Source organism: Cydia strobilella, chromosome 16 (genome assembly GCF_947568885.1).
Source record: "Cydia strobilella chromosome 16, ilCydStro3.1, whole genome shotgun sequence".
In the NCBI taxonomy this organism is placed as follows: Eukaryota; Metazoa; Arthropoda; class Insecta; order Lepidoptera; family Tortricidae; genus Cydia; species Cydia strobilella.
In genome coordinates this window covers 8,321,607-8,345,129 of record NC_086056.1, presented here as the reverse complement: position 1 = coordinate 8,345,129, position 23,523 = coordinate 8,321,607, and the positions used below count along the sequence as shown (strand labels likewise).

Below are 23,523 nucleotides of genomic sequence, written 5' to 3'. Positions count from 1 at the left end.
ATGAATCCAATTAGTATTAGTATTTTCGTAATAATTAACAATTTGTCAACCTCCTTCATATCAGATTCTTGACAAACAGTACAGAAACGTCTCACTTCCATCTTATTGTCACTCAACTAAATACCTAATAGATTGTTAGTTTATTAAATACATATATTTTTTTTAAAGTGTAAGTATTTTAAGCAACAAGTATTTATTTTTCTACGCATCAACAGACTTATCTAAATTTGTAGTGTTCTTATAAAAACTCCCTGTATGTTAAATTACGTCATTTTAGCGTCAACGGCATGCAAAGTACGGGCCCTGATTATTACACTTTTTTTTATAAATATCTCCAAATGGAATTATTAATTCTCTATTTTTTTCCTCATTATTTATGATTATAGCCGGAAGTGACGCATTTGTTCTTTCACCTTGTATTTTATATAAGAGAACGTTTTCACTTTTGTTTATAAAGCTATACGGGAACGCGCGCCAAAAATAAGTTAATATTTTCCCCAAAAAGTGTATATGGTCTTGGTCACTGATTTATTGTCTTGCAGACGCCGATATTTCAAATGCTTTTTCTTATAGCAGACCTTATTTTCTGGACCGGGGTTTGACATCGCTGACGCCCGCTGCATTTTTTAGCTTTATCCCCGCAATCTTCAGAAAAACACGGTTATGCGAGACAATATGAATGAATGTTTTAGTATAAAGCATAAAAGTATCAATAAAAGTGCATGAAGAGTATTAATGCAATGACTGGCATAAATAAAATATACTAAACAAATGACATCTATTATCTCGTGAGCGGGATTTTGTCACAGGATTTTGTACAAGGACCTTTTATTCAAGCTGGATGTTCCATCTAGAGTATTTCGTTGAGTTGCGATAATGAAATCTTGAGTCACGTCATACTCATTTTGCATTTCTTTCTGCGAGGTCCTGTTGAAAGTAGCTCAACAGCACATCAAGGAAGGAGAAGGAATTTAAGGAAGTACAAAGCAACCACTAATACTTTTCAAAGAATCAACAGAAATAGAAGACAATTCATCCGTGACATCATTCAAGGCCATAGTTTTCGCCTCAACAAAATGACTTACAAGGAATATCCACCTTTGTACAAAATAGAATACAACGCGACAACTTTTGGTGAAGTTACTATCTACTTAACAATTTTGGGAGGTGTCGGATATAACACGTAGGTATGTCTACTACATACATATTGGTTAATTCCAATAAACTTTCGTACAACTTGACGAACGGAACCCCAATAATTGTACGATGTCGTTGATTGATGTCGGAACTTTTTCACGGATCGCATGATGGATGGATCGCTTGTCCAAAACAAATTGACCAATTCCCTGTTAATTGACCATATCAGTGTTATTGGCCTTCGTAAAATAGGATATTTAATCAATTCTTCGCTGCATTGTGTTGGTTTTTCAGTTGTACTTGTTGTACAACTTACAGTAAAAATATTATTAAAGTGTGGCTTGATTATAAAAAAAACTGTGCTATGAATGTATCCTGCTAATACTGTGCGGTTTTCCAGAAACTTCCTGCCTTGCACAGCTAAACTGTGAAATGTCGCCTGCGGTATTCCCGGACCGATACGACCTTCAAAAAAAGAGCATACCTACTCCCATATTAGAGGCCGGCAACGTACTCACAACCCCTCTGGTGTTGCGGGAGTCTATGGGCCATCGCTCGCCATCAGGCGGTTCGCCTATTCGTTTGCCTCGTATATCATAAAACAATCTATATGTAAGCAATTTGACAAAAACTACCACTGTTATGTACTGTACTTTTTATTCAATTTCGTATGGTACACGTAGAAGTTTCTGAAACTTGCAACATTTCTATGTCGTGTTCTACATTATTCTCCGGGTCTGCATATTGTTATCCCAAGAGAGTAATAGAGTTAAGATTTATGCCGGTGTATGTCGACATACATTTTACGTTTTCCACATTTCTGAGATAGCGACAGTGCGCTGAAGTAATATTAAACTACAGTGTAATAGAAAAACTTACATATGCTAAAGATGTTTCCTGCATTTTGATGCATCTTTTTTTTATATACTACGTCGGTGGCAAACAAGCATACGGCCCGCCTGATGTTAAGCAGTCTCCGTAGCCCATGTACGCCTGCAACTCCAGAGGAGTTACATGCGCGTTGCCGACCCTAACACTCCTCTCCCTCGAGCTCTGGCAACCTTACTCACCGGCAGGAACACAACACTATTAGTAGGGTCTAGTGTTATTTGGCTGCGGTTTTCTGTAAGGTGGAGGTACCTCCCCAGTTGGGCTCTGCTCTAGATCTGGAATGACATCCGCTGTCCTGTGCCCTACCACACAAAGCGAGATGTCATTCACAGTGCCCATACCTCTTTTTTGGACGTAGTTTAAGGACATACCCGGGTCCAGAAATCTGGATAGTAAGCACCGGGTCCACTGTGAACAACCTGCTGAATAAACATTGCCTAAATTATTATAACACGTACTATACCTAGTTGTGCGACTACAATGTTTTTTGCGGTTCATGACAATTAAATAAATAGATAGTTTTGTTCCTTGACGTTTTAGCCGTTTTATTTGGTACCATTTGAAAACATTTCGCATTTTGTTTCATAAAGGTTGTTTCGATCCGTCCGTGAAAATTTGTTGAATCTCTGGCTCTAACATAACAGAAACATCCTATGCTTCCCAATAATGTGATATGAATATTCATCGTGTCGGTCTTAAAAAATAAATGGTGATTATTTCTTTGCCTGTAATAACAATGTATCATTTCAATGTGCCCCCACTGGCAAATAACTTGTTTTATTATTGTTGTCTACAATTCCTTGCTGTAACAACATAAAGTTCGGGATGAATGAAATATCCAACGGTAATATAACATTTTGTAAGAATACGAGTAAAAGCTCCGAACATATTTATCGCATTTTGTTTTGCTTCGACTGGAAAACTGCGGTATAACGATTTTTTTTTTCTTGTTATTGCTTAAATTATTTTCACTAAACAGCAAGCTATTGAACAAGCAGTAGACTAGACAAGACACTAAAAGGAATTTACAGAGCTACGCGTAGCTATAAGTACATAGTAATTTATTCACAAAGAAATTCATCATATGTGAAAATTTCAACAGTCTAGCTATCACGGTTCGTTCAGACAGACGGACAGCGGAGTCTTAGTAATAGGGTCTCGTTTTTACCCTTTGGGTACGGAGCCCTATAATGTGTCAGGCCTGTTTAAGGGTTTAAATATTTATCAACCCAACCCCTCCCCTGCTAGGTCCTACTGTGATACATCTTTGATTTTTATAATTGACCAATTCAAGTTAATCTATTTAAATTAAAGGGAATAAGTAATTGTAACGGTGCTTGTAACGGAGCGTTACACTACCAACTTTTGTATTATTTCTGGCACAGACTAATTCTAAATTCTCTATTGGAATTAAAACCTTTCTTGGAATCCCTTTCGTTGGTTTTATTTTTCAGTTCGATCCAAGACTTCGATCTATTAACATCACGTAAACACCTTAATATTCTAAACGTACCCTAAGCCTACGTTTACACCTTCATAAGGCCAAAATGTGCTTATCTGATAGATAGATAGATAGATAGATAGATAGATAAAACGTTTATTTGGATGCTGCAAAACACACAATTTTAGTGTAAAGTATAAGTAGGTACATTGCAGTCAGAACAAAACTTATGTACTAAATTAAATTAACAATTTTTTTTTACTTAAACACGAAAAATTAGTTTTTAGTGGTTAGCTGCACGCTGTGTGCATTGCAGCAACAACAAAAGGGTTCCGACTCAGCTATACGCTCCACTCTATTGAGCGGAGCACTGATATTCTGCCGGAACCCAGATCACGTTACAGTTAGGTAAATATGACGGTGATAAGTATACGGTACTGTAAAAAGTGTGTAGTTGAGTGGTGTTAGAAAGTTCTGAAATAAAATACATAAATAAAACAGAAAATAAGCATAAACATAGAAATAAAAATAGAAGTGGCCATAAAATAAGAGTGAGAAAGCGCGAAAGGTTCGGTACAAGATCTCATAGCAATACCGATTAGATCCTGAAATCAGCAACCAAAAAGCCGTATGGTATCCCTGTTTTTTGTTTTTCAAGCAGTATCTTTTTAAACTGGTGTTTAAAAGTTTGCTTATTTTTGAGCCGTCTTACAGGTGGAGGGATATCATTCCAGCATTTGGTCGCGAGATACCGGAAACAACCGGTAAATGCAATCGTTCTATGAGGGTACATTTCTAAGAGACAACGCCGAGTTGACCTAGTGTCATGACGGTTGTGAAATTTTGAAATGTTAATCTTGGAAAAGAGATATTCCGGAGATTTATTGTTTAAGACGCCAAAGAGGAGACATGCAAGATGTAGGTGTCGCCGAGAAGACATATTCAGCATGGACGATTTGTTCAAATACGGGGTGATATGGCTTCTAGGGGGTATAGAGTAACAAAATCTATAACACGCATTTTGTACTCTTTGTATTAAGCGACGAGTTTTATGTTGCAGGCGTGGTCCATAAAGTATATCACCATAATTCAACTTTGAAAGAATCAGCGATTCACATAAAATCATGCGGAAGTTCTCACTCAAAAGGTTGCGGATCTGGTATAAGACCTTTAAGCGAAAGAAACATGACCTCACCAGTTCACCTACGTGTTTCTCAAACCTCAACTGGCCATCAATCACTATACCTAGGTTTCTTGCTTCTTCTACGCGATCGATTGCAGAGCCTTTGATGTGTACTTGAGGATCACAGTGCAAAATACGAGATATCTGTGTTTTGGTGCCCATAATCATGTACTTCGACTTAAGAGGGTTTAATAACAAACAGTTTCTTTCAGCCCAGGATGAGATGTTTTCAAGATCTTCGTTGATTTTAAAGATTGAATTGGCGAAGTCATTACAGCGATCTGAGTAATACAATTGAACGTCATCTGCATATAAATGATATTTACAGTGCCTAATAACATTAGTTATATCGGCACTATATAGTATATATAATGAACAGTAAAGGACCCAGTATCGAGCCTTGAGGGACACCACGAGTTATCGGTCTAGCATCAGATACCAAAAAAGTGCCGTCATCTTTACATATTTTGACTGACTGGGTACGCTCATCAAGGTAACTTTTGAACCACAAAAGAGACTTTGTATCTACACCATAATACTTTAGTTTTGAAAGCAGTAAGTCAATATGTATGCAGTCAAAAGCACGAGAAAAGTCCAATAGCACTAAACAAGTCCCTTTGCCAGAGTCTTGTTCTGTAATAATATTGTCCACAACATCTATCAGGGCAGTCACAGTCCCCATACCCTTGCGAAAACCTGACTGTAATTGAGGCAGAATATTGTTATCCTCTACATATTTATATAACTGGTCATAGACTGCTTTTTCCAGAATCTTTGAGAGGAAGGGCAATATACTTATAGGTCTAAGGTCTTTTAGTTCTCGCGCGTTATCCACCTTAGGTAAAGGTGTAACCAAGGCAGATTTCCACAGAGCAGGCACCTCGCCAGTCAATATAGACCGATTGATGATTGCCGTAATCACCTGCAGGGTGCGCGCAAGGGTGAGTAGCACCATTTCTCGGCAAACTGCATCTACCCCAACTAAATTGGTAGTAATGGACAGTATATATTTACATACTTCGTTCTCGTCCACTGGCTTCAAGCTGAACAAAGTATGACCATAACGGCGGGTTTCAAAGAATGACTGGGTATAATACGCAACCTTACCATTGCCAGGCACATTCAAAAAATTGTCATTAATCAAATTTGGGTCATTGAAATGACAAGGAAGACTATCTCGACTGTTAAAATCTGTCAAAACAGTTTTTTTAAGGTTTTTCCAGTGTCTTGAAATTTTTGGAATTAGAATTGATATGGTGATTGTAATAAGCTTGTTTTTCATTAAATATACTTTGAGTTACAAGTTTTTTCAATTCACTATAGTATTGCTTATGGATTTCCGATTTAGACTTACGGTATGCAAGATGAGCCTCATTACGCTTTTCTATCATGATTTTTGATAGTGTCAGTGATCCACGGTAAATTGGTGTTGCGCCTGATTGTGATATATTTATTTGGAGCATATATGTCAAATAAAGTCAATAACAACAAATTAAAAGTCTCCACCATGCCTTCTACGGAATCAATTTGTAACACCATTTCCCAATCTATGGTCTGCAGGTCCCTATCAAACTTAACCTGGTCAATATCCTTGATTGGCCTATAAGTAATTGTTTTCGGCACCATTTTGGGTCGTTTTATTGGCAAGGTAATTGTTATCATGGCATGACCGAGAGAACCTGTTATATTTGAGACGCATACATCGGTCACAGGCGCGTTGGTACAAATAACATCGAGGAGTGTCTCGTTGTCCACAGAAAAGTGAGTACCGATACCACCTGCTCCAACCCTAAGTAGTTAAGAAAGCACGTAAACTGACGTGTTACTGTTCGTCGCATCTAGTACATTAATATTAAAATCCCCAAGCAAAACAACAAAGTCGTGCTTAGAGAAGTATGTTACAGATTCGGTGAGGGCATCAAAAAACATGTCAGCGTTAATTCGGTTAGGACGATAAGCTGTACCTATTATATAACTACGGCGATTAAGAGAAACAGATAACCAGAGTTGTTCTATATTTGCAACAGGGTGGGTAGATCGGCGCACGCGCACGGTACTTTTGACATAGAAACCTACCCCGCCACCGCGACCACCGCGCATCGAAGTGGGTCGCGGAGCATTTATAAATTTATATCCAGGGACACGCGGTGCGCGTTGATTTTGTCCCTGCCTGATCCATGTCTCGCAAATCGCAACTATATCGGCATCAAATTTGTTCATCGCGACTAGAAAATCATCTTGTCCTGTTGCCAACGAACCCGGGTTATAAAGGGCTAATTTAAGTAATTTAGTTTTAGAAGTGAATGGAGTGATTAATAAATAGGTGCTTATGTGCACACACAATACATAACAAAATGCTAAGTATTTCTAAGGCATCACGAACCGGTTTCGTTGCATATGTACTACCTATGAATGAAAATAATGCGGTGAAATATTTTCTTTTGAGGTTATAAGACTTATAAGTGTGTTCCGTTGAGTGAAAAGTGTTTGTGAGTGTAACGTACAAATAATTTACATGCAAGTGCAAGGACTATAATATTTGTTGTTGTTGCAACAACAAATATTATGCCAGTGAACAGCAGAGTAAAAGGTTGCAGAACAAAAAATAGTGTACAAGGATTTGTTGAATTTGAAAACAAAATACAGATATTAATACTTGCAAGACAAATTCGATTGACTCGACTGTTATTTTTATAACATTATGAGAACCCAAACTACATTTATACCTGAGAACAAACATCAAGTGAGCCAAAAACACATAGTGAATTGTGATCAAATATTAAGATAATACAAATTAGTGTTGTGCAGTGTATAAGTACACATCTAGTTGCCCAGTGCACCTTCAGACTACACTACATCGTAAAGGCACATATTGTAAGTTTTAGTAATTTTTAAGTAATCTGCGATTTTATAACTGTTACAGAGCTAACTCTCACCTGTAGTTACAGGTGCTTTTATATCTCAATTAATAAATACCTTGATCGTCCTGGATCCTGCCTTTCATACTACACCCTGTTGAGTGAGGCCTACCTACTTTGCCCCCTCACACTGGCGCCCAACGTGGGGCCAGGGAGGTATATAAGATGCTTGTACTGAGAAAGCCGTCTTTGAGAATGATTGCATTAGGTACGAAATATAGATCATCTTAATCATGTTGAATCCGAAATTATGCGAACCTTTACGCGAAATGTTATAGTAGTAATGTTATTAAGACGCTATTCTTGTTTAAGAAATAGAAATTTCATAAGGTTACATCGTAATACTCCCTAAGATTTAAACAAATAAACATTAGACTCATCATTTAAAGTTTCTTCACATGCTAAAAGTAATGATATATCTTCCTAGTTCCAACTGTTACTACATAATATACCTATACTTGTTAGTTTGAACAATAAGACATTTGTAAATCAGTCATGCCTTTATGGAGTGAGAACAGCACAAGGGAGTATTGATTTTCGAACAGATTTCTAGTTCAATTTAACTCGAAACTCTTCGTGGATTGGTAGGAAGATAAATGGGATCCACAAAGTTGCAGCCTGAAACTATTTCAGCTTTTAATAGTTCAAGATTGTACTTTCTGCCGAGTTAGTTTAAACCTTGCTTTAGAAAATATGAGCTGACGTGCATTTTTAACTACTATGTAAGATTTTTTTACAATGCTAATAACTTTGTAATGTAAAATCAATTGGTATGCTATAAAATGAATACATACATATAAGAGATAAAGATTATGAACAGTTAAAATTGTGTAGTTACCTACTTAATAGATCATTGTTAAAATAAAGCCAATGTAGCTTTCACGACTCGAAATTTAAAGTTCGTACGCTCCATCATGAATTCCTACTACAAAACAAATTTAGATGTATTGCTTGAAAGGTCCAACATACCCAAGTAGCACGGTGACGTCAGCGACGTCATAATGACGTAACACTGACGTCATTATGACGCAATAAAGAAGTCCCTGACGTCATAATGACGTATAAATGCTACCTGGGTAGCAGAGTACAAACCAGTCAAATTGCAATTTTTATTATACGGAAGCTAACTGCTGTTTATGCAAACCTGCCAAACCGCATATTCTCGAAAACAATCGCCGTATCAAAACAACGATCCTAAACAGTCAGTCGGATATCAACAGTCGCACGGGTGAACAGGTACGGACTACAGATATCGAAATGAGCGTGCAATTGAGTAATTTTATGCCAGCAACGCAGGAACCGGATTCAGATTTAACAACTTGTTATGGTTACAAAACCTTGGCGCGTATGTCACGCACAACTTTTACTACATTTCGCATGCTCCAATCACCGTGCGCGATCTTCAAGATCGGTTCAAAATAAGATCATGTTGTTAAATCTGAATCGGCTCCAGGTGGCTATTCAGAATTTTGATCTCATTTTAAAATCTCATACTGCATTTCGCTTGTATTAAGTAGGTATACGTTGAAGCGAGACGCGATACGAATGATGCCAAAATGCGAGCAAATTGGGGTGAATTTACAAAATTTGAGTTCCGTTTCTGCGCAACCAATACTTCAATGTATTTTATGTATTTACCCACAACTGGGTTGTATTTAACAAATAAGAATACAACTACATACATCCATTAGGAATAGTGAGTTCTGCTAAATCACATTGCATTTCTTATGTGTGCAAGCGAAGGCATCTATAAAATGAGGTTCTTTGGTGAAAAGACGGAGGGTGATAACTGCGGACAGATGTCTTTTATATACATTTCACGTTCCTGCTTATATAATAAGGTAGGTGAGGTATATAAGGCCCGTCGTGTAATAAGGAGAATTCAAAAATAGCAGTTACACAAGTATTATTTGTTCAACACATCACGCACACAGAAGTAGCAGACATAACGAGCTGGGGCCTATTTCTCGACCGGTATTAGGCTAATATTATCAGTCCACAAACTGACAAATCGTATTGGTTTCTATGACAACACACTAATAACATTAGCCTAATATAGGTCTAGAAATGGGCCCCTGGCAACAACACTTGTCTTCACACGCGTCTCTGTAGCACCCATACAATCAGAAAGGGAGGTTGCGGTTGCGTTGCAGTGGTAGAGAAAAGCCATCTTCCCTATTAAAGTCCTTGCATATTGGGATACCCTTCTACAATTTAGGAGAGAATTAAATCTTCTCCGGCCAGAGGTGTAGGGTTGGAACCGGCGTAGCTTTATCGCGTATATATATAATATATCTTTACTTGAAAATAGTTGTATTGTATAACTAGCCTTATGAACTGATTTTGCATGTACAAATAGCCTTAACGTTTATAGTCTATGATGGTTCATTATTTTTGTATGTGGGTATTTTTGCACTTTGTAGCTTTTCCTCAGTCACCCGTTGACCACGAATGCTATATAGGGTTCGAAACGTCGGAATGTATTATAAATTCAATATACGCGATATAATCCGTCCGTATGCAGTTTTATTTCATTTTTATATTTCTTTTTAAATTAAGGTGGGCCCTTATATGCCTCACTTACCTTAAATAATGAATACATATATTCCCTACCAGTGACCTCTACCAAATTTCACAACTGCTCTCAGTTAGAAAGTTATATGTAATTAATGCAGTTTTACGAAGGCATAAAGAAACCATATACAAACCTGAAACAGACGATAATAAATCTAAAAGAAGAAAACCCGATGTAATATCCGGTCCTGTACCAAAATCTGTATTTGCAAAAAGACAGTACGTAGCTCAGTCGGTAAAATTATATAATTATATAAATAAGTTGTTAAATATTTACCCCGCAAGCTCTAAATAATGTCTAAGTAAACAAAAATATGGATTAACACTAAAAGCTATAATGATGTTGAAAACGTATTAGTTGGAGTCTCATCGTAATCGTTAACTATGTACTCGTAATAGTGAGAACAGTTTCTCCGACGTTTTTATAGCATTCATATACGATACAATTTCACCTAACTAATAGGTTATAGGTTTTAACTATAAAACTCCCGTGAGACTCAAACATGATTTTAAAACGGGTACGGTTTTGGGGTACTGCGTCTGTGGTCAGTGTGGACCGGCCTTTAGCATGTGACTCAGTGAGTGTTGTGTGCGATCCGACATTTGACTTTCAAATATAATAGGTTTATTTAATAAAGGACTTCTGTTACCTGTCGGTAATAGAAATAGAGAAGCAATTATTAGTTAAAACTATTACTAGTATTTACACTATTACCATAACACCGACCTAAAAAATAGTAGCAAATAAAAGCTCGAAAATATTATCTCTCAAAATGAAAATGTACGCAATATACTAACGTGAAATATATTTTATTTTATTCTCCGGCCCGCTATGAAGTGCAATATAGCGGGAACGTGAGATTTCGTTGCAGGCTGCACATTTTTCCGGCCCGCGTATCTGCTTAAATTATCCACATTGTTCTACAGACAAATGGGCCTAGGGCGGGCTTCAGTTTTGTTGTGAAGTTAGGCGCATTTGAGGGTGCAGTGGGTTGAGGAATGAGTAATGACTGACATAATTGTTCATGACATAGTGTAGTGTACTTGAATAAAATAATACAAATAAACTGATGAGGTAGGTGGGTCGTTTTATTTAAAGTTGTACACTAAGCGCCACTTGTACCATTCCACTAACCCGGAGTTAACCGGTTAAACCTGAAGTTACCATGATGGTTACCAGTACAATTTGACACTGGGTTACCGGTTTTACCGCTTAACCCCGGGTTAGTGGTACCCGGGTATCCTATTTTTTTATTTGTGTTAATTCTACCCAGAATCACAAGCTCTTTATTCTGATTACCATTTTTCAGACTTAGTACGCAGAAACAAAAATATAAGAATTTTTTTGTCGAATAGGATTTTAATTAGTGTCGAAAGAGCTCGTGATTCTGAGTAGAAACAACATAAAAATTCCCAAATTGGATGAAAAAGTGTAGGTATTGTACAACTTTTAATAACATAGCTCATATATGGCTGGCCACGGCATTACAGCGTATTCAACCACAATTAAGTTTACATTTGCCGTCCTAGTTAAGCACCGAATACTTATAGATGCCGAATATCGCCGTCATTAACTTACATATTAACAAAACATACTATTTTATAATGATAATGTGTATATTACTTTATTAATAAAATTGTATTAAACACCAGGTAATCCCGCTGACTCGATATAAAGAACTAAAAACACCCCAATAAAAAATGCACCCTTACCGGACTCATTTTGCAAAATCCTGTTACATAGAACAAATAACTTTAGAAAAATATTTCCTTTGAGAAAGACCGCCCAAGCAAAAATGAAACTAAAGCTGTTTACACACGAGGAAGCCAGTAGGTATTATTGCAGGGAATTTGGGTCTGCCACCACGGACAAACATACTAGTAATCTTGGCCTTATTGTCAAATGTGGATTTCATGTATCAAAATAATACTAAAAACTCATTTTTCGCGTGCGGACAATTTCGGTGGGAGGTTGCACGGTTGTGTCAAATTGTTAAAGAATAATAAATACGAATGTGTATTTTCTTATTTGAAAATAAACTGCAGCATAGGATTTTTTATTTATTTATTACGGTTTGCCAACAGGTGTAATACAAATAATACAATACTAGACTTAATAATAGATACAATAATCATAATGGAGTATTCACCCAATTATAGGGAAACACAACTTGCTACTGTTACGCGTTTACATTTTGTACTTAGTGCCATTTGCACCATCCCACTAACGCGGGGTTAACCGGTTAAACCGTTAACTCAGTTTCAAATTATACTGGTAACCATGGGAACTCCAGGTTTAACCGGCTATTTATGTGTGCGAGTGCGAAGCATGGAAAATGGAAAAAAAAATGTAATACTTAGTAATATTATATTTTAATTTCATTTCTGAATATGCCACTGTGAAAAAACAAACGATTTTCTACATGTTGAAATTCCAATCACACGCCATGAGATTGTAAAAAAGGGTCCCAAACAATAAGTTCCAGAATTTGGTTCACTTTACGTGCTTACATAGGCCGAGAAATATTGAAAAGATACTTATTGCAATGAAAATTTGCTACCAGTCGTCACGTCCACCCTCATCACTTATATTGACATACGCATTCTCCTATTTATAATATTTTCTCTTTCTTTGAATGACAGAAGTTACAGGCAAACTTTTTGACCGGTGTTAAAACTTCAACAATAAGTATGTTCTTGCTCACTTAATTAAGTCTTAACTCAACATAGGATGTGGTGCTATGATTAAATAACTGGCCAAGACCATGTCGAGCCATGCTCAGCGTAGTTACCCTTCTGTCACAATATTGAGGACAGCCATTAGTAAATATCATGTACATTTCAAGTGCTTTGTATGTCTTTTTACTAAGGGGAGGATTTCTTGCTATAGATAACTCAAAAACGGCCTAACCCATCATGCTCGAAATCATGTTCATTGAAAATATTTATTAAGCTCTACAATATAAAATACATTCCACCATTATTGGGGTAATCGAGTAATTAGACGCATACCCGACAAAGATAATCGTCGCTATAATATTATATCGAGACAAACATACATTTTAAACACATTGTACTGGTACTCATTTGTCCGCATCCAAGTAAGCTTACTGTGGACAAACAGTTCATAACATGGTATCAACTCTCTACGTCCAATATGAAAACGCCTTCAGGGCGTTGTTAGGGTTTCCCACGATTTTGCAGTAACAAGTTTGTTGAAACGCCGCGCAGCAGGCTAAACTATGTAATGTGATTTCAACTGATTTCTGACGTTGAAGTTGGATAACAACTTTCAGAATTACATCATTAGACCGTGGTTTGAAAGCAGATTCGAACTAGTAAATTGAAGCCAATATTGGTGTGTTTTTGACATCACACGCCGGTGCAACTCGCTTGTACTACTGTGCTATAAATATAGTGCAAACTAGACCAGAGCTATCTTTTACCCCTCCCTTTTTGGATATGAACAGGAGTTAAAATCGTGGCTAGGGAATCAGTCTAGCTTACGAATAGTATGGTCCAATATTACAATCGTGTCAAGCAGCGTCGCTTGAGACGAAAGTGCAGACTCACTGCCACCGGATATTCGCCTGTTTCTTAAAATATCGAGAATAGCAGAAATTGCTAGAGCCCGTTATTCTTTACAGTACGACTAAAAAAAGAACGCTATTTGACAATAAGGCAATGTTATCGCGCTTTTTTCAATTTTATTGTTTTTATTTATTATTGAAGTGCGTATCGTGCTGCATTGTTACTATAGCATACAACTACTAAAGGTGTACTCACAACCATACATTATCGTTGCCACTGCTCTGATGGTGTAGGTACACCTATAGATAGACAACCGCGAGCGCTAATGAAACCACACCACAGCGGTTCACCGCACCAAGGTAATCAGGAAGAGGCTCGAACGAAACTACCAATTTATTTGCTTAGATTACGTAGAACTTCTGGCCGACTGTTATTTGTTTTACACAGGTTTGGAAACCGGTTGTGTGTTTTCAGCTCTTTCCTTGTAAACTGTATTGCTGAAAAGTTTTTGTGTGACAAGTTTTTGTGTGTGTGTGTATGAAGTTGGGACTTGGGAGTTAACTTACCTAACTAACAAAAATTATGCTGCCTAGACGGCACTTGGCTCTTGTTCGTAGAATTGCCGGCTGGAATCAATTTTCAATTATTTTATATAGTCCAGTCATTTTACGGCAAATTAAAGGACGTTCCATATTTACAAAATCAGCTCTGCCCTGCGCTGCGTGGAACTGCGTCGCCTGCGTCTCAGCATACGCGTAGCCTTACTTGACATCTGAGAGATCAAATCCATAACAGTTTCAAAACAAGAAATTAAAATCATAATCGGACTCCAGGGCCAAAATTTAAAATTGTTATTAAGTTAATTGTATTTTTTACATATAGTTAATAGTTTAGTATATATAATTTATGTATATCTATCTTTGTTATATTCAAATTTAGAATATGTTGTATAAGTATGGATGTATGCACCTTTAACAAACAAGTCACATTATAGTCAAACTGTTAGTGCACGTATTCAGTCTAAACATTGATTAAATTTGTAACAATTAGGCAACGGATCGCAGGGCTGTCTAGCGTTTAGTAAAATATGGGTCGTTAGGCTTAAAGTTTCTATCGACTAGTTCTCTTGACGTACAGATATAATACTACTTACGGGAGATTGTCTACACATAATCCGAGGTACTTAGGTACGCAATGTAGGCAATTTGTAAATAGTTATGTGATATTTTGGACTAATCTAGTGCGGTACTTGATCCAATCGGTATGACTAATAAATAAATAATAATAATAAAACACCTACTCGTAAATACCAGTGCTTGATACTGTCTTACTACATAGTTGCCACTTTCAATCTTACTTTTTATAGGGATGGCAAAGGTGACAATTAAATTAAATACTTAGACGTTTATCTCATTTCTAAGTGATTTGATCATCATCATCTTCCTCGCGTTGTCCCGGTATTTTGCCACGGCTCACGGGAGCCTGGGGTCCGCTTGGCAACTAATCCGTAGGCACCTGACCTAACCCAGAGGGTAAACTAGGCCTTATTGGGATTAGTCCGGTTTCCTCACGATGTTTTCCTTCACCGAAAAGCGACTGGTAAATATCTAATGATATTTCGTACATTAGTTCCAAAAAACTCATTGGTACGAGACGGGGTTTGAACCCGCGACCTCCGGATTGCAAATCGCACGCCACGCTTATACCGCTAGGCTACCAGCGCTTCCTATATATGCAGAGAGCCCCTTGGGCGTTTAAATATTAACGTAGAACAGATGTAATCAGGAAATGATTCCGCTGCGGGTTTGAATTAGTAAAAACGAAATAAGCAGAGCAGTTGGCGTTTTTGTAAAACTTTTAATAGTGAACTGTGTAGAGACTATGCTGAACCAGCCAGGAAACTCATATTCGTGTTTTTCTTGTTTCAGGCTAACCATGAACCGACTAATTAGCATCACACTCATCACCTCTATAGCGCCCACCGTCTACTCCGAAAAAGACCGAGAACACCAGGGTCCCCAAACATGTGGGGGCCACTTTAAAGGCTCAATAGGCTCCTTTGGCGTTATTCATACTCCTAATTTCCCTAACGCCTTCACGACGCCAATTAAGTGCAAGTGGGTGATCGAGCGTTTAAACGACACGGGAACTATATCGATATACTTCACGCAGCAGTATACCACTACTGGGTTAACGTTTACGGAGTACCTGTACTACGATGAAACGTACAAGGCGGGGGAGAGGCGCGCGTTTACGGTGACGGAGGAGAACATCACTAGGGTGAAATGGCTTCAGGTACGTTCTGTTTTACCCTTTTTTCTAGATAACATGAAATGAAGTAAGATACTTACTTTACCTATGTCCTTGCGCATGATCAGCATAATATCTCTTGTGAATAACCTGTTTGAAAACTGGTGTATTAAATTACAGTAATAAAATCCAGGACAAATATGGTTTCACGCCAAGTACGAAGACATTGATCTTTATTATGAGGCGGAGAAATAACGGCGTCTTGTGTTTAAAGGCCCGTGAAAAGGGGAGTTAATATAGTACCACATTAGTGTAATTTTTCAACGTAACGAGTTTGTCGTCGACTGTACGGCCGCAATGAGAATATATATCGCGAGATTATTTACTCTGAGACGAGTGTCTAGGTACAGCAGTGTAAGAAAACGAGATAATGTTAATGGTAAATTATATTTGTGTAAGTACAAGTATGTATATTGTAGGCACTCTTATCGCCTGAACATTGCAGTGATAAACATCAAACAAACAGTGCTAAAAATATATAATATAACATGTAGCTTAAAAGCTTAAATCAGTCAAGCCTTAACAATAAGGACACAGGCCTTGAAAGGTACTTGTCAATCTTTGCACAAAAAGGTTTATTGACTCTGTCTACTCTATTGACGAAGGTGCGACAGTAAAGAGTTACTAAAAATCCCCAAAAGAACTCTCGCGTGGGTTGAGTTATAAAACTTAGTAAAAAACTTTTCATCCAGTGAACATGAGAATAAAAATGTAATCGACGTTATAATTACAATAGTTATTTGTTTTGCAAAGGGGCAAAGTTGTTGTTTAACCTGTGTGCTAATATTGATACCCGAGCAAGCGAACGAGCGTAGCGAGTGGTTCGAAAAATGAAATCTTGAGCGTTGCGAGGGTTTCAAGGCACGAGGGTTAAACAAATTTTGCCACCAAGTGAAAAACTAAATTTTTCACCACACCAACACAAGGAAAATACTAACTGTAAAATATCAAACAAAATCAAAGCAAATCGATTTAAAATTAATGTTATTAAATATTTATCATTCAAAATCATCATTTAAAAGTCAATTCTATCAGCAAACATAAGACCACAACTCAAAATTTGCATTTGATTACTTTGCCTCACATGTGAATAAAATGAAACTTTCTTATTAGTTTTTGAACAATCAAGAGAGCCCAGGTGGTGTGGTAAAAAAACTTTACCAACATGTAGGCCATTTTTTTGTAGATTTTATTTTTATGTCTGATTTTGATAAAATTGGTAGGTTTAAAAAGCTCCTTATTCTGGTCGGAATAAACAACGAAATTAATTTGGGACAATAGAATTTTTGAAAATTCCCATTGAGTTTGGGAAAACTCCATACGTATTCCGTAACTCAGTGGAAGATTTTGAATGACATACAGTGAAATTGCGCTTATGTTGTACAGAATAAGGAACTGTATCTTTCCACCAAATTTTATTAAAATCTAAGAAAAATTTAAAAATGACATCAAAATAAAAAATTACCCATGTTTGTACCCTTAAATTTATTTCACGTTCCGTTTTTTTTTGTTATAATACAATTGTTACATTACATAAAGATGTATTCGGGTAAGAGTAAGACTATTTATTTCAAAATGTCGGCTAGTTACGAAAACCACCCATAAATTCCATCATATTTTTACCTAAGATACAAGTATTAAGTTACTTAGTTTAGGTATTGATGTAAAATATGTTAGAGCAGGTAACAATTATTGCTGACAAGATTTTGTAAGCAATGTTAACTACATATTTGTATATTTACAGTATTTACGTACTATTTAAGTGTATTATGATTGTTATAATTTTGGATATTTTTAAATGAAATAAAATATTATCTTATCTTATATTAGTCTAAATATTACCGGACATTCTGAAATTTTTGGAATCCAGGATGTATCTTACCTACTGAAGTCTATAGATGTATTATATACAAGAAAAATAAGTTGATTTGTTATCTAGTTGAAAATAAAATATTAGTTACTTATATTTGTTGATGTAATAATACAAGGAGTCATCTATTCTTGTCCTTTTGTTTTTTTTTTTATTTAGGTAGATAATTTCAATACTTAGTGCAATGAAATATAATGACATAACTTAAGTTAGCTATCCTCGAGGCATGTTTATAACTTATAAATAGGCTACTTAACCATAATGTATTAACTACAGTTGACTTTAACAGGGATTTTGTATAAATCACACCCGCTGTGCTTTATCTTCCGTCACAATTTTCTTTGTATATAAATTCTTCCCTGCACCAACTTTTGTAATATTTTTCCATGCATTTATAATGCAACATCGTGAAATATGATATTGTGGAACTATGCAACAAAAATCCAAGTACAATATTCAGAACTGTGTTTTTTTCACTGAATTGGATAAAATAGTACATTACGATACAAGCGCGAAAAATAGAAAATTCGCAACGAGTGGCGTTAAATCGACAAGAGTTACGAATTACCTATACGCACATGTATCGTACAAAGTTTTACAGTACATATGACCCTTTAAATTTTCAACATAGTTACGTAATGTGTTTATTATCGCACTAGTGCGGTAAAGTAGTACCATTTGTAATATAAATTCTCTTAAAAGATAAAAGTTCTCAATTAAGAATTTTTTGTGATTTTACTGCAGAATCGCTTATAAAAACCACACAGTTTTGTACTAGATTTTTACATGGGGAAAAATTAAAATTGCCTGGGTTGGGTGTTTTAAAGACAGCAAAAACGGAGTCTTAATGAATAACATCAAGGCTTTCATAAACCCGGATGTGAAGGCATAATTAACAGTACGTATACAAGGTCCTAGGAAATGCTTTCAACCCACATTTCAGCTGAAATAATTTTCTTTGCCGAAAGCCAGAACAAAATTTAAAATTTTAATTAAGTTCCTAAATTCATTATTAAATTTTCCTACAACTTGTGACCCCATCTTGTAACCGACTAAACCAACATATCTTATAAACAAATGATATTTTCTGGAAAATTCTATAAACAATGTTACATATAAAAGTGTCTGCACGAGTAAACAAACACTATGGTTTTACACAATCTTAATAGTTCAATTGTAGGCCAAATTCAATACGTAGCTATTTAACTCACGATGCCGTAAAACACTTGTCGATCGATACCTAAACCATCCGCGGCTTACTTTTTTCCTCAAAACCCCTTTTTTATTTGTCTTTTTAGATTTCAACAAATACCTCATGACTTATTTAACCTAGAGCCCTTTTTATTTAACCACAACAGCAAGAGATATACCAAATGCCCAGTACAACAAGAAATACAATGATAAGTGAACATGGTGAAGATGGATTTAAAAGAAAAGCTCTTTTATAAATTGAACTGGGAACAGGCGGGAACACTGAATCCATATCAATATCGCAGGACTTCGGCAGGAAAACAAGGCTATTACAAAAATAATTGAGAAATGCACAGAGCAATGGTAATTTCCCACAACGAGGGCGTTCTGGGAAAAGGGGAGGTAATTCGCCCGGAACCGGGACAGCATCACATCGGTCGAATAGGATATTAATGCCGGAATGTAGGCTCGTAGGAGTTCTACGGCTTGAATGGCTCTTGGATGGTCACCGCTTTCCTTTTGCACTAGCAAATTTTACTGGGACCCAAGTGTATTATTTTAATTTTCAGTGTAGGTACATAGTTTTTTCGCAAGATTTCAGTTGGGGTAAATATTTATTACTTGCTGTTTCTTTAAAATGCTTCGCGTAATACTCAATGCTTAATTTTCCCAAGCAGAAACGCTTAGTGAAGAATTATTTTTGTTACCGACGTATTTCAAATATCATATGAGATTAGATCCGCCCACAAACCTACATTTTCACATTAATCTTGAGAAAAATAAATATACTCGTTACTTGATATATGCTTAGCACCGCCTAGTATTTTTAGGGTTCCGTACCTCAAAAGGAAAACACGGAACCCTTATAGGATCACTCGTGCGTCTGTCTGTCTATCTGTCTGTCTGTCCGTCTGTCACAGCCTATTTTCTCCAAAACTACTGGACCAATTAAGTTGAAATTTGGTACACATATGTAAGTTTGTGACCCAAAGATGGACATATAACGTAAACAAATTAATTTTAAACACGGGGGCCACTTTTGGGGGGTAAATGAGAAAATTAAAAAATAAAGTTTGTCAAACTATATCGTGTTACATATCAAATGAAAGAGCTCATTGTGAGAATCTCAAATATATTTTTATATAATTTTAGAAAAAACTGTTTAGAAGTTATTCAAGAAAATATGCAAAACATGACCATTCCCCCCCCCCCCCTTTATCTCCGAAACTACTGGGCCAAAAAATTTGAAAAAAATACACAAAATAGATCTTTACCTTTAGATCACCGGAAAACCTAGTTAGTTAGTTATGCTGAGCATTTTCCGCAAATCGACATCCAATGTGCCTATTTTGCGTGAAAAGAGGTAGCGCTACTCTAACCACCCCAGCTCCTCCACGAAACCTAGCAAAGTCTTCAGGTTGCTAGTTGCCTCTTTTAGTGTGCATGGATTACCTAGGTATTTGCTCCTATACCGGAAAACCTATTAGAAATGTGCAGTCAAGCGTGAGTCTGACTTAATTACTTAGTTTTTGATCCGACCCCTACGGGTTTTTTAAAGACATTTCGTATAAAAAATACATTGTTTAAATTGTGTAATGTACGGAACCCTTGGAACGCGAGTCCGATTCGCACTTGGCCGGTTTTAGTTAGCGAATTTATAAAGGGTCAGCAACGCGCATGTTTACAGTAGTAATAATTTCAAACCTGCGGGCCGCAACTACATTTATAGGCCAAGCAATAAGAAGGTATGTTTGAATTAGTTGAAAATGATACCAAACATGAACAAAAGCTGAATTCACCTCACACCAAATTTCACACCTTCAAAGTATGATTTTTGAGATAAAAACTATATTATATCCTGTCTCGGGACTTAAAACATCTATTTACCAAATTTCAACTAAATCGGTTCAGCGGTTTAAGCGTAAAGAGGAGTTTAAAAAAAAAGTTATGTTTAAAGTTTATATGTTTTTACTTAAGAATGGTGTCAATGTTGATACCATAAATGAATTCAGCACCCCCGATTTATACGAAAACGATACCAAACCCGGCCTAGCAACTTCACTAATGTAGATATTCAAGATAAAAATGAGAGTCCTTAATAAACCTTCAAGAGCGGATATCTCAAAAACTATACAAGATATCGAAAAATTTGACTTAATAAAACTTGTAACAAATTAAATCTCTTTTCATTTTGAATAAGTGGCCAAGTCGCTCAGACCCATAGTTTTCGAGATATAATCGAAAAACCGAAAAATGGAACCTTCAAACCCCCCTCTCTCCCCCCCCCCCAGCACCAGGGTTACGGCCGGGGACTTTTGATATGTTCACCTCCTAACTAGTCCAAACAAAGCTACGAATACAAAAATTGTGTTCCAAGCATTTCCCTCTGTAACTTTTTTTGGGCATTTTCCTGGCCTATTAGCAAAGAGGATATAATAAGATAGAGCGGTACTGTCATAGTAAATTTTGTAACCCCAGTAAATTCACTGCCATCTATCGACACACCTTAAAACTAAAAATGAAGATTTATAAAAATACGATAAAATGTATTTAAATATGGATAAATGATTTTTTTTTATTGCATTAATTATTTTTATGATTTCGACCCATGTTCTTTCACTGATATGCGTTAAAATTGTTAAATAACAAACGAAACAGTCAACGCCATCTATACGACAGTAGGCCAAAGATAGTAGCGCCCTCTGATCGAGAATCAAGTTTTATTGATTTTCGAGGCACGTTTTTTCCTTAGACTGTATCCATCTATTACAGAGTTATATCTATCTTTGCTATTAGTAACCACGGATCATGATATATTGCATTCCTATTCTCATAGGAACAACTTATCCGCGGCAATTTTAGCCCCGCTCTCCCCAACACCTAAAATATGTTTTATACAAAACATTTTAGATATCACCCAAATAACTAATAAAACAAATACGGAAACTCTATTGATTTTCCAATTGTTATTCAAGCGACAAAACAAAAATACGTCGGAAAAGAACCGATTCAATTATTTCAAATGTCATCCAGTTGAACTGTGTTTTATTCAATTGGGATAGCTAGTGGATATTTCGCATAGGTATGCACCGTCAATATTTGAGTTCTGTGATGTCTAGCGTTTTTTACGCCCGGACGTTTATCAATAGAGTTGTCTGTTGTAGCATGGGTAGGTGGGTACGGCGCGGCGCCAAACGTTCAAAAGGACTGATAGGATTGAGCTCCAACTACGAAAGCCAGCTTTGAACAACGCTGTTAGGCAACAGTGATTGCGAATTGATAGACGAATTTCAATGCTTAACCTTTTAGTCTCACTGACCTGCAACTAAGCTTAAGTTTAAGCTTAAGCTTTTTCACACCGTAAATCTTAAAAGAGAGAATAAATTTATATAACAAAAATAGAAAGGAGACAGCTTGAGAGCTAGCGGAGAGGCCGATAATTATGTTATATAACGAATGTAAATAAAAAATGGAAGCGAATTAATTTAAATTTTATTTAAAATTAAAATACGAAATAATTAAATCATTTATACTAGTTCCAATGGACGTGAAAGAATAATATATGATTACCAATTCAATTAAAATAGTTTCATTCAATTCAGTGTATTAATAGTAATATTAATTATGAAAATTCCAATACTAATCAATTAGCACAAATCCATATTCTAGTACCGCTAATACTTGACGACAGTATCGCGTGCCTATTCGGAAACTTCGCCCCAGTATTATACATTCCTTCGGCATTTTGCGGGGCGGTCTTTTTGCCTCAGTTAGGGCTCGTGGTCCCCGTAAAACGTGCTCAGAATCCCAATCACCTTTCACGATAATAATAAGATGTTTTTTAAAGACATCCGACAAGTTTTATAATAAATATAGATACTCACAGTATTCTGTTCTGAACTTGATAGTATGACTTTTTTTACTTCGATAAATAATATAAATACACAATGTAGATGTTTTAAGTATGTAAACTTACTAATTACTAAAAGATTATAATATTAACTATAAACTTGTTGGCATTTTAAGCGTAGGTAATTGAACCCAAAATAACTGATTATTAACTATATGCAAATTCTCATTGCGAAAACATTTGCATTTTAGTGCTTGAAAATGTTTTCTGAAGTGTCTAAAACAGTTTCACAATGAATCACTTAAGGGAGATTCTGAGCGCAGACTCGTCACTAGAGTAATAAAATATAAAATTGTTATTTGGTAACATCTGAGCCCTGAGACAGCAAACTGGCGTACCTAAATACATACATTTTTATTTTCCTTTTTGTTGATAAACGAGAGCCCATTGAATTACGAAGGTATAGTAAAGATTCAGAACACAAAATTGTGTATTCCGAACTGCTTTTTCTTGTTTACGTAGAGTACCTACGTACTTATTACCATATACTATCAAAGATAGATTAATGCTTTATATACGTGTGTACCTGAAAAAATGTATAGCGGTTGTGTTTTCTATAGCGTGAAC

The 23,523-nt window shown here is 36.2% G+C and overlaps 1 protein-coding gene across 4 annotated transcripts in view; it reads left to right on the top strand.

The window, feature by feature from the left end:
- LOC134748443 (uncharacterized) overlaps positions 1-23,523 on the top strand; it is a 461,636-nt gene that overhangs the window by 216,276 nt on the left and 221,837 nt on the right. For all 4 annotated transcript variants that reach the window (XM_063683233.1, XM_063683232.1, XM_063683230.1 and 1 more), the window contains exon 2: positions 15,604-15,970. In XM_063683233.1, the coding sequence (XP_063539303.1) occupies positions 15,604-15,970 (367 nt within the window). The remainder of the gene's footprint in view (positions 1-15,603; positions 15,971-23,523) is intronic.